Source organism: Hyla sarda, chromosome 5 (assembly GCF_029499605.1).
Source record: "Hyla sarda isolate aHylSar1 chromosome 5, aHylSar1.hap1, whole genome shotgun sequence".
Lineage (NCBI taxonomy): Eukaryota > Metazoa > Chordata > Amphibia > Anura > Hylidae > Hyla > Hyla sarda.
Genome location: NC_079193.1, coordinates 277950384 through 277962416, shown reverse-complemented (window position 1 = coordinate 277962416; position 12033 = coordinate 277950384). Strand labels below are relative to the sequence as shown.

Here is a 12033-nt window from a genome sequence, read left to right as displayed (position 1 = left end):
AGGATTAAGATTTTTTTTAATAGAAGTAATTTACAAATCTGTTTAACTTTCTGGAGCCAGTTGATATATAAAAAAGTTTTTCCCTTGGATAACCTCTTTAATTTTTGTAAAATTGATATACTTTAAATCAGGAGTTCATATCCTAGTAGTGAGTGGGATCTGTCTAGGAATCATATTGCAATCTTTTTTTTTTTTTTTTTTTTGTCCATTTAGGTTTTGTAGTAGGTTGGGTGCCTGCCTTTACAAGCATGATAAGAAAAATGTAGGCCATGTAAAACAGATATTTCAGTATTTGCTGCATGCATACAGAGCTGCCTTCTGGCTCTTACCAAAGAAATACACAGCTCTATTTTAAATTGCTTAAATGGAAGTTACAAATGAATATTTTTTTGTGCCTTTGGAATTCTTGGCACAACGTTTCTTGCCCAAGGTCACACAGATGGTTCAGCACTGCTTAATAAAGGGCATAAACATTTACGGGATGTTTAAGTGCTACATTTATCACTGAGAACAAAGGCCTGGCAATGGCTGCACACATAATTCTAATGCTATTCTAATGTGGGAAAACAGGAGAGCCCTACATGCAATACTATGGGACACTCAAGTGTAAAGTACACAACTAGAATGTCTTCTTTAGCCTGTTAAATAAAAAATAAAATGAAGAAACTGAAAATGTAAAATTATTTAAAAGTGCTTTATTAATATATTCTGGAAAATACAAAAATATTGCATAATGTTTTAGTTCATACAAATGCAGGCTCTTTCTGAACTTTACAATGTATTGTAACAGATCAGTTGATTGTTTTGACATTTTGCTAGAGCGAAATAACTTTTGTAAGTGCTTAAAGGGTTTTACCAACATCAAAAACCAGTTCTGATTTTCTACAAATGTATACAGAGTTCTAGAATAAATCAGATTTAACACCTTTCCATATTACCAGTCACTGGGGTTCTTTGCCAGTGATTCATTGTCATGGTACTGTGATACTGGGGGAAAAATAACACTGTGGGTTCTCCAGTGGCCTGCAGCCCAGAAATGGAGCAGAATTTAAAAGGTAAGAAACCTAGAACTGTTTTGAAGTTAGTAAGCCTCTTAAGTTATTTCTTTGCATTCTAGCAAATTACAAGCTAAATACAAATAACAAGTAATAGAAATAAAAAATCTTCTAGCATTAAACTTTTAGCATAGGTGACAGTCGAATGTAACAAAGCTAGTATCTACTATATGTTAACTAATTTTAATCTGTGTGAAAATACTTTATATTATCACAAGAGGCCAGGTGTTTTGGCACGTACAGTTCTATGTTAAAGAATACTTTAAAGAGTATTTCCATCCAAAATGTCCATATACTAATAAATCAGAAGTTAGAACAGTAGCCAGGAATTTTGATACTCTTTGGTTTTCTCTCACAGTAGTTTAACGTGGGTAATGTTTAAGTCAGTGTTTCCTAAATTATTGGCACACGGGCCATTTGTTTGGCAGCACGACTGAATCAATTGAATTTCACAAAAGCCCTGTACCAATACCACTTGTAATTTTACACAGTGAACATTTCCTTTAGGTTGTTTTCTTATTTATTAGTAATTAGATAAAAAATTGTAAAAAAAAAAAAAAAACATTTAACTAATTGTGTTTTTTGTTTAATAATACATTAGATTATTTTCTTCACTACACAATACTTTATTTCATTTTGTACCTAATATGGCTCCTCACAGCCTTCATTATTTAAGTATTTTGGTTTAAAGATGTTATAAATAAAGTATGCCAGCTATACTATATTTTTTATGTAGTTATCTTTAAAAGTGCTGGTAATTTGAAAGCATTATATACATCAGTCAGTACACCTAATACAATGTGTTTAGCACATCAACATATGGCATAGTCACATAGTACGCAACTGTAAATTGTATTTGCTTTTTCTAGATAAGATAGGGCTTTGTCTTTCTAAAGATAGTCATGTATGCTGTATGGCTGATATACTGAAATATGAATCTCTAGTTCTGCCTTCAATATCATAAAAGTGGCATATACAGTTCTCTAATAGGAAATCTGCCCAACAGCTAAACACCAGTAACCACAACCACAAAATATGACGCAGCACTAATGCACAACTGAATACTTAAACCATGACATTATAGGTAACTGAGAAAAATAGACATAAAACTAGGCATTAAAAGCATAAAGCAATTCAGTACCAAAACAGAAGCAGCTAAATATATACACAGTGAAACAAAACATAGTGCTCATTCTCTAGTGAAATTGTCCAAATACTGCCTTAGGAGTGCTACTAGCTGGTTGCCCTTACTCTAAATTCTGTCTACCTAAAATCTTTGATAGAAGTCAGTGGGGTTTAAATGCTATTTTCCTGAGAACCTAAATTCCATATATTACACAAGAAAATTATAACATGGTTGCATTGGTAGCACCACTAATTTTCCTTTATACAGATTTATAAATGGAAACCTCTTAAAGTAGTGTAAGGAGCACATCTGATGTTATAGTTTCAGTAAATGAAAATAAAATATCAATATATATTGGATAAGGTGTAATAAATGCAGCATAGAAATGTCTTTCCCCTGCTTTTCTCCATTTTGTGCTTGATTTAACAACATGGTGGATTTGCTTGTTTATCCGGGGATCTGGGCCGAAAACTCTGTCTGACAACTACCTTGTGCAGTTTAAGCCACTCTCTGGCTGTCAATAGTGACGCACCTGTCAGTGATTGGCTGAACCAGTATTTTCCTTGTAATGAGATGGGAAGCAGAAAATGGAGATCAATGGTAACTCAGGGAACTCAGATCCATCAATAGTGTTTGAGTTCTGTTTTGTGTATTTTCTTTTTTTATCTTGTCAGTCCCTTTTCTGAATTTATGTGGCTGGACAAACCCTTTAAGAACAAGTTTTTTTTTCTTAATTACTAGAACAAAGTATATAAATGATATATTTATTGAATCAGTATCTCAAAATCTATCACCTAATGACAAGATGGAAACACATACGGATATTACTTAATTTAACGGTGTCTACTAAAGTAAATCATAATTTAGTATGGGTTTTAAATAACATTAACAATTTCTAAAAATAATGTTGTTACTAAAAGGCCAGTAATTGCATACAAAAGAATAGAACTATATAAAAAAATATTTGCTTTAAAGAGAAAACATGACTTTTATTGTTTACTATATATGTTTTTTTTTTTTTATATATAAGCTACAGTAGGGAACATTAGAGGACAAGTAAGGAAGTAACCTAAGCATTAACAGACAATGTATATGCTAAGGCTAACAGGTTTTATTTAGAATGTAATACTATTTACAGCACAGTAACACAATTTTAATTTACATATATTACACAAAATGGGACACGAACGACAGTGGAATAAAGTTGCCCAAACACAGCTAAAGGCAAATTATATATAGATTATAAAATCCATTGACAAAAAGTGAATTCATTTTTAACCTAAACCTAGCTTTCTTTTTATTTGTAAGACTTTAAGACCATTTTTTTCAGAGCAACAATACTTGAATGGCCAATTGCAAGACTAATAGAAGCAATTCTATGATTGCATGGATCAAAATATTACTCCCATTGTGTCTTAAAGGGTTAATATTTAGGAATTTAACCAAATCTTAAATAGAACAATTTATAGTATTTTAAACAAATGTCTAGTGTAATTGCCAAATTTATTTTTTAGTGTATTGAACTGTGCTGTACTTTGTAACTTTGCTGCGGGTTAAACTTGGGGAAGTTGAACCAACAGTTTGAGTTGACAAAGGTTCTACACTTAACATTTGGGTTTTACCGACTTGACCAGATCGTACAGTTTTTTCTGTTACATATATATTTTGAGAACTTCCCATTTCTGGGCGAATGCTTAAACTTCCCTGAACATTGGAGATAGGTTGTATCACCCTTTCAGTAACCACAACATTTTGTCCATCAGCAAAATCAAAATCTGGGATGTTATATGAGTTAGACAACCTTGAACTGCTTGGTCCAACAACCCTTTCTGTTAATACAACATTTGATGTGTCTCCTAGATTTGTCATATTTGGTAGTTCTATAAATTCATGAACACCAGATGATGGACGGACTACTCTCTCGGTCACAGTGACATTAGATCCACTTGGTAAATCATTATATACTCCACGTCCTGCTCCTGCAGATCCAACCACCCTTTCTGTTACTAGGTAGGAAGTATTAGAAGGGAGGCCAGAATCTAGATTATGGGTAACTGGTCGGAGTGTGCCCCCAGATGTTGTATAAGTCTCAGTTACAACTACATTACCTGGAATAAGAGTTTCTGGCATAGGTCTTACTGGTTGAAGATTGGAGGATGAGACTGAGCTCTCAGTAACATATGTATGGTTGGCAACTGGCACAGATCGGTTGACTGGAACATTAACTCTTGAATCATCGATTATAAAATTTGTTTCGGTTTCTATAATTGGAACATTTGGAAACAATCTTGGCTCATTGCCACGTGATTCTGGTTCAATTTCTGAACCAATGCAAATTTCTGCCAGTGTTTTAAATTTTGGTCCCAATGTGTCCAAGTAGGTGTCATCCAAGTCATCGGCAATAAAACTGCAGCACCCAACAGATCCAGCTGGACTTCCTATACCTTCATTATCATAAATTAAAAGACAATCGTTTGCTGGACGACTCTCATCTTCATTGGCATACGATTCTGCTTTCTAAAATGATAGCAATCATGTAATTACAGAAAATGATATAATATTATTTCAAATACAGTCAGTAACTTTTGTTACTTGTTTTACACCATCCCCACTAGCTATTTCTTTGGCCCACCAAATTATTTTGCCAAATTTGGCAATGTAATCATTTAAAGCTAGTAGACACCTTAAAGGGGTACTCCGCTGAAAAACATCTTATTCCTTTTCAAAAAATGGAGTGCTGCACCGGAGATCGCAGAGGCTCCCCAATGGCACGACCCCCGCGATCAGACATCTTTGATAGGGGAAAAGATGTTTTTTTGGCGGCGTACCCCTATAACTTATCCCTTATCTTTTATTATGTTGTGATTTAAAGGGGTACTCCACTGGCCAGTGTTTGGAACTAAATGTTCCGAATCCTGTTTTTTGCGCTGCGGGGGTCGGCCACGCCCCTCGTGATGTCATGGCCCTCCCCCTCAATACAAGTCAATGGGGGGTAGGCCATGACTTCATTAACTTGCATTGAGGGGGTGTGACTTGCATTGAGGGGGCGTTCCGAACGCTGGCCAGGGAAGTACCCCTTTTAAGAGAAAATTCTAATTTCCACATATTAAATAAGGGGAATCTGTCAGCTGCAATTCATATTTAAATGGAAACTGTCACCAACCTTTTTTTTTTAATATGTTGTAGTACTTATGTACTACAACATATCTCTAATATACTTTCATAAATTTTTTTTTAACTTAAAATAGTTTATTTTATATTAGAAAACCGGCCACTAGGGGTCTCCCTCCTAGTGGCCGGCTGCAGCCTGCCGTGACGTCAGGACTGAATAAGGACCAATGCTAGCCGGGCAATCGGTCCTAATTCAGTCAGCCTGCACTCGCTCCCTAGCGGGAGTGAGCGCTGAGAGCACAGAGGATGCGTGAATTGGCTCCCTGGCCTTGCAAACTGGCCCTGTCTCCTGGCAGATACACGCCGCTGCTGCTGCCTCATGACTGTCCAGCACCCCTGCACTTCGGTAAGTGATTTTCGGGGGGGGGGGGGGGGTAGAGCGGGTATCGCGGTGGTGGGTGGGGTGTGGAGCTGTTCGGGTGGAGCGGGGAAGCGGGTTGCGGCTGCGGCCATAACAAAGATATTGTTTTCAACATGGTGCCTCCAGTTGTTTCACCACTACAACTCCTAGCATGCCCTGACAGCCAATAGATGTTGTAGTGGTGAAACAGCTGAAGGCACCCTGTATAGATGAACTAATGGTGGAAGTCGGCCCCCCCAGCAGGCATCAGTGACGTCGCGCCTGCTGGGAAGTTTGCCTGGTAAGTGAGTAGTGTTGAGCGGCATAGGCCATATTCGAATTCGCGAATATTCGTCATATATTCGCGAATATTCGCATGTTTTTGTTTTATTTTCGCATATATGAAATTTATAATATGAAATGTGAAATGTGAAAATTAATATATGCGGAAATTAGCATATACAAAATTAGCATAAGGGAAAATTCGCATATGCGAAAATTAGCATATGCAAATTTTCGCATATGCGAAAATTCGCACACCAGTCTCACACAGTAGTATTAGAGCCTTCTTTACACCACACAAGCTGGAAGCAGAGAGGGGTGATCACTGTGATGTGTACTGTGAAAAAAAAACAATAAAAAAAACGAATATTCGTTATTACGAATATATAGTGCTATATTCGCGAATATGCGATATTCGCGAATAAAATTCGCATTGCAAATATTCGCGAGCAACACTATAAGTGAGCACACTACCAGGCAGACAAAAAGGCATTTTTAATAAAAAAAAAAACATTTAAAGGCAGGGAGGGGGTTAGGGATAGATGGGCAATAGGCAGGGACAGAAAAAAAAAAAGGATGGTGGGAGCTACTCTTTAAAGTTGCTGACAATGTTAGATAGCTGTTGGAGGAGACACACTGTGGCCCTCATTTACTATTGCGAACCCGACATGTTTTGTCGGATTGTGCACCAGATTCTGTCGTATTGCGCCAAAAATTCTGTCTGCGACAGATTTTGCACCAGAATTGAAAAAACTCAGAGTAACTCTCCATTTTGTTAAGAAAAAGGGGCATGGCTGCCAGGGAAAGGGGCATGGTCTCCGGAAAGGGGCGTGTTCCCGACATAAAAAAAAAATATTTACTAAGGTATCCACATATAATGTGGTGGATTTGAGCTGAGGAAAACCCTACAGATCAGAACATGTGTAAAAAAAAAAAGCAAAGTGAAGGGAAAGTGCAAAATGTAGAGAAACCTTAGTAAATACCGTGGAAAATAAATTGTAGGGAATTACAACCCACAAAGAAACCTACACTCCACTCTTAGTGAATAAGGGCTTGTATCTTCTATGTATCTTTCTGTGCTTCCATAACATAGACAGAACATAGAAAAATGCTTTTATTATCTTGTGCCAAGTGCCAGAAAGGCATTCCCAAGAACCTGAAGTGCTGATGGCTGGAACGCCTCCTTGTTCCCCCTATTATTTCTATTCCTGCTTGATTGGCTGGAAGCCTGTTTTCAAATCTCACACCTGCAAACAATTTGCATTCACAATGCAGAAATTAGATTTGGAAATAGGCAAGTCTTCTAGGCTGAGCAGCAGTGTTATGTAACAGGCTCGGGTAACAGGCTCAGGAAGAAGGCCAACAAAAGCCAGAAGAAGACTGGGGTAAGAGGATGAAGCGGCGATATCGGTGGCATCTGAGGAGCAGGGGAAGGTAACTTTGAAGTTATTATTTTTATTCCGGCATAATGGATACAAAAATTGAACTTAATATTAATATTGTTTTTAACTTAACACAATATTGAAGTTAATACAGAAAAAATGGGGAGGCCTATGTTTTATTTCCAGCTGCATATATTAGTATTACTGTGCATCTTACCTCAGCAAAGTAGTTTTCCACATAAGCCATGTTCAGTGTGCCACTTTTTTCATATGGTGGAAGCATGGTTCCACGAAAAGATTCAGCTACATTGCTTTCGCCTGAAAATCCCATGCCATGTCCATCAAACCCTTCTCCTTGAGCAATGGTTGTCTCAAGCCCAGTAGCAGACATATCTCTTATGACGCCTCTAGTTGCTGTGCCTGATGTGCTTCCTGCACCAACTCCGTGTGTTATGTTGCTTGCATTGACCTCTAAAATAAGAATTTACAGAAATAATACATTAACAAACCTTTTAAAGGGTTATTCCGGGGGAAATTATTTTTTTTAAATGAACTGGTGCAAGAAAGTTAAACAGATTTGTAAATAAATTTGTAAACAATCTTATTCCTTTCAGTTCTTTTTAGCAGCTGTTTGCTACAGAGGAAAATCTCTATTTTTTTAATTTCTTTTTTGTGTTGTCCACAGTGCTCTCTGCTTACACCTGATGCCCATATCAGGAACTGTCCAGAGCAAGAGAAAATCCCCATAGCAAACCTATGCTGCTCTGGACAGTTCCTGAAACGGACAGAGGTGTCAGCAGAGAGCACTGTGGACAACACAAAAAAGAAATTAAAAAAGTAAAGATTTTCCTCTGTAGCATACAGCTGTTAAAAAGTACTAAAAGGATTAAGATTTTTTAATAGAAGTAATTTTCAAATCTGTTTAACTTTCTGGCACCAGTTACATAGTTACATAGTTACATAGTTACATAGTTAGTATGGTTGAAAAAAGACATACGTCCATCAAGTCCAACCAGGGGATTGAAGGGAAGGATGTAAGGGAATAAAGGAAAGGGATGTAGTTTTATAATTCTGCATAAGCATTAATGTTATTTTGTTCCAGGAATGTATCTAACCCTGCTTTAAAGCTGTTAATTGTTCCTGCTGTGACCAGTTCCTGAGGTAGACCGTTCCATAAATTCACAGTCCTCACGGTAAAGAAGGCGTGCCGCCCCTTTAGACTAAACCTTTTCTTCTCCAGACGGAGGGAGTGCCCCCTCGTCCTTTGGGGGGGTTTAACCTGGAACAGTTTTTCTCCATATTTTTTGTATGGGCCATTTATATACTTATATACGTTTATCATATCCCCCCTTAAACGTCTCTTCTCAAGACTAAACAATTGTAACTCCTTTAATCGCTCCTCATAGCTAAGATGTTCCATGCCCCATATTAGTTTAGTCGCGCGTCTCTGCACCCTTTCCAACTCCGCAGTGTCCCTTTTATGGACTGGTGACCAAAACTGAACAGCATATTCCAGGTGAGGCCGTACCAATGCTTTATAAAGGGGGAGTATTATGTCCCTGCCCCTCGAGTCCATGCCTCTTTTTATACATGACAATATCCTGCCGGCTTTGGAAGCAGCAGCCTGACATTGCATGCTATTTTGTAGTCTGTGATCTACAAGTACACCCAGATCCTTCTCTACCAGTGACTCTGCCAGTTTAATCCCCCCTTGATTAAAAAAAAAAAAATTCCACCGGAGTACCACTTATCATGCATCATTATCATTGCAACATATTTATGCAGCCCTTAAGATCTACGTATATTAAGTTTTCATACACTATACACATGTACACATGGTATTTAGTGTCCTCATCTATGTCTAACTTTTGGGCTATTTTGTTTAAAAATGTAGGGGACATGTATTTTTGTGTGTCTTTTGAAAGTTTGTTTTAAAGTAATTTATTTTTGCTTATGTGCAACATATATCATACCATTGCGCTGTATAAACACATGTGCACAAGTATCCATATAGCAGTACAGATTAGATTGTAGGGGCGTTTCTTTTTACCGAGAAAAGCCTCTGCAATCTAATTTGTATCCTTTGCTGCATGGATACCAGTGCATGCTTGTTTATATGAGACAATATATGAAGACTTCTGTATCGGTACTTGCAGACTTTATCTCTTTTATGTGAACTTATTGCCATGTGAAATGATACAGCACTAGGGCTGGAATCTAGCGCGTAGGTTGGAGGAGATTGACAAGTAAGTGTGAATAGTGGTCTAGAGGTAGTGCCGGTCTTCAGTTCTTTGTGTAGTTGTTTGGACAATCATCAATGATTTTACTAGCTAATTTTGTTATATGGGGTAGTATCAGTTTACTAACATCTACTTGAAATCTTATGGGATTAAGAACCCCCCTCTTCCATGCTTTTCTTCACATCAAATACATTTTGTCCTTCTTGCCAGGGTACAGCTCTGCTTTTCCATAGCTTTGTGAAAAAATGTGGCAAAAAAAATGATCTAACTGCAACATAGTCACAGCCTTAAAAGCAATAAATGTAACTAAACTCACCAGAATAATCAGGGGCTCCTGAAGTTATAAATGGACTTGTCATATCCTGAATTGAAAACAAAGCATGATTAACTATGCATACTTAGTGTTACAAAACATACCTATGCGGTTCCTTTGGTATATAAAGATACACTATAGGGACAAATTTAAGTGCACACATAACCATCACACTTATACTGTATATAATTGCTAGACATTAAAACCCAACTTTGAGCATTCATATGGGATATGGCCCCCCATTTAGGAAGACCTGTGGCCAACTCCCCCCCCCCCCCCATAAATTAGATTGCATTATCAATAAGTAGCTTAGGGTGCCCTGATCACGCTCCTTTCTTTCACTGTTTCTTAAAAAAACCTTCCATTCCCGAGATATTTGGATTGATAGTTTGTCTTAAAATTCAGGGCATCAGTCAGATGGGCAGGGACATACATTTATTAATAGGAGTGATGTTAGAGGTGGGATTAAACTATTGGGTTTGTGTATCAAGCATATATACCCTTTAATGTACAACATTCACCAGCCCTAACTGTATAATCCCCCCTATCACCTTCCATTATTAAAAGGAAGTCCCGGTTCATATGACAGATTCCTCAAATTGTCAGACATATGTCAACATAAATTGGGAATGGAAGTGCGTATCAAGAAAAAAGGTATGTGATTAGTGCAATCTATGCTATGTACAGATAATGTAATCTCAATTTTTTAGGGTTGGCAACAGGCACTCTTTAACCCCTTAAGGACGCAGGGTTTTTCCGTTTTAGCATTTTCATTTTTTCCTCATTACCTTCTAAAAATCATAACGCTTAAAATTTTGCACCTAAAATTCCATATTACGGCTTATTTTTTGCTCCACCTATTCTACTTTGCAGTGACATTAGTCATTTTACCAAAATATTCACTGAGAAATGGAAAAAAAATTCATTATGCGACAAAATTGAAGAAAAAATAACATTTTGTAGATTTTGGGGGCTTCTGTTTCTACGCAGTGCATTTTTCAGTAAAAATGACACCTTATCTTTATTCTGTAGGTCCATACGGTTAAAATTATACCCTACTTATATAGGTTTGATTTTGTCGTACTGCTTAAAAAAATCATAAATACATGCAGGAAAATGTATACGTTTAAAATTGTCATCTTCTGACCCCTATAACTTGTTTATTTTTCCACGTACGAGTCGGTATGAGGGCTAATTTTTTGATCAAAAGTTTTTATCAGTACCATTTTTATATTGAACAGACTTTTTGATCACTTTTTATAAATTTTTTCATGTTATAAAAAGGGACCAAAAATACGATATTTTGGACTTAAATTTTTTTTTTGTGCGTATGCAATTAGCCATGCGGTTTAATTTATATTTTTATAGTTCGGCAATTTCCACACGCGGTGATACCACATATGTTTATTTTTATTTACAGTTTATTTTTTTTTTTATAGGAAAAGGGGGGTTAATTCTTTCTTTTATTAGGGAAGGGGTTAAATGATCTTTATTAACTTTTTTTCGCACTTTTTTTTTTGCAGTGTTATAGCCCCCCCTAGTGGCTATTACACTGCACACACTGCAATACACAGATCATTGCCGTGTATTGACACGGCAAAGACCAATGTTATCGGCGGTCGATTGCTCAAGCCTGGATTTCAGGCTTGGAGCAATCATTCGCCGATCGGACGCGATGGAGGCAGATAAGGGGACCTCCGCTCGCGTTTTAGCTGATCGAGGCATCGCGATTTAATCGCGATGGTCCCGATCAGCCCAACGGAGCTGCCGGGAAGCTTTCTCTTTCATTTTAGATGAAGTGATCAACTTTGAACGCTGCATCTAAAGGGTTAATAGCGTGCGGCACAACAATTGGTGCCGCACGCTATTAGCCCAGGGTCCCAGCTTCCATTAGCCGCCAGAACCGACCCGGTATGAAGCAGGGTCACTGCGTTATATACCGGGCGCAGGGCGTACAGGTACGCCCTGCGTCCTTAAGAGGTTAAGTTTGTCGGTAATAATCTTGGTTTGTTCAGCCCAATGGGCATTTATGAGGCCAGGCACTCATGTTGGGTGAGGAGGTTTGCCACACAGGCAGCGTTCCAATTAATTGTCCAATAAATTATGTGCATAGAGATATAGAAG

At 37.5% G+C, this 12033-nt stretch overlaps 1 protein-coding gene across 1 annotated transcript in view; it reads right to left on the bottom strand.

Moving 5' to 3' along the window:
- Window positions 1-762: 762 nt before the first annotated feature.
- Window positions 763-12033, bottom strand: part of DSG4 (desmoglein 4) — a 51760-nt gene continuing 40489 nt past the window's right edge. Inside the window, exons 14-16 of the mRNA XM_056523006.1 lie at window positions 9913-9958; window positions 7574-7827; window positions 763-4698 (exon numbers count right to left, since the gene is read on the bottom strand). Of these exons, the coding sequence (XP_056378981.1) occupies window positions 3685-4698; window positions 7574-7827; window positions 9913-9958 (1314 nt within the window). The 3' untranslated portion in view covers window positions 763-3684. The remainder of the gene's footprint in view (window positions 4699-7573; window positions 7828-9912; window positions 9959-12033) is intronic.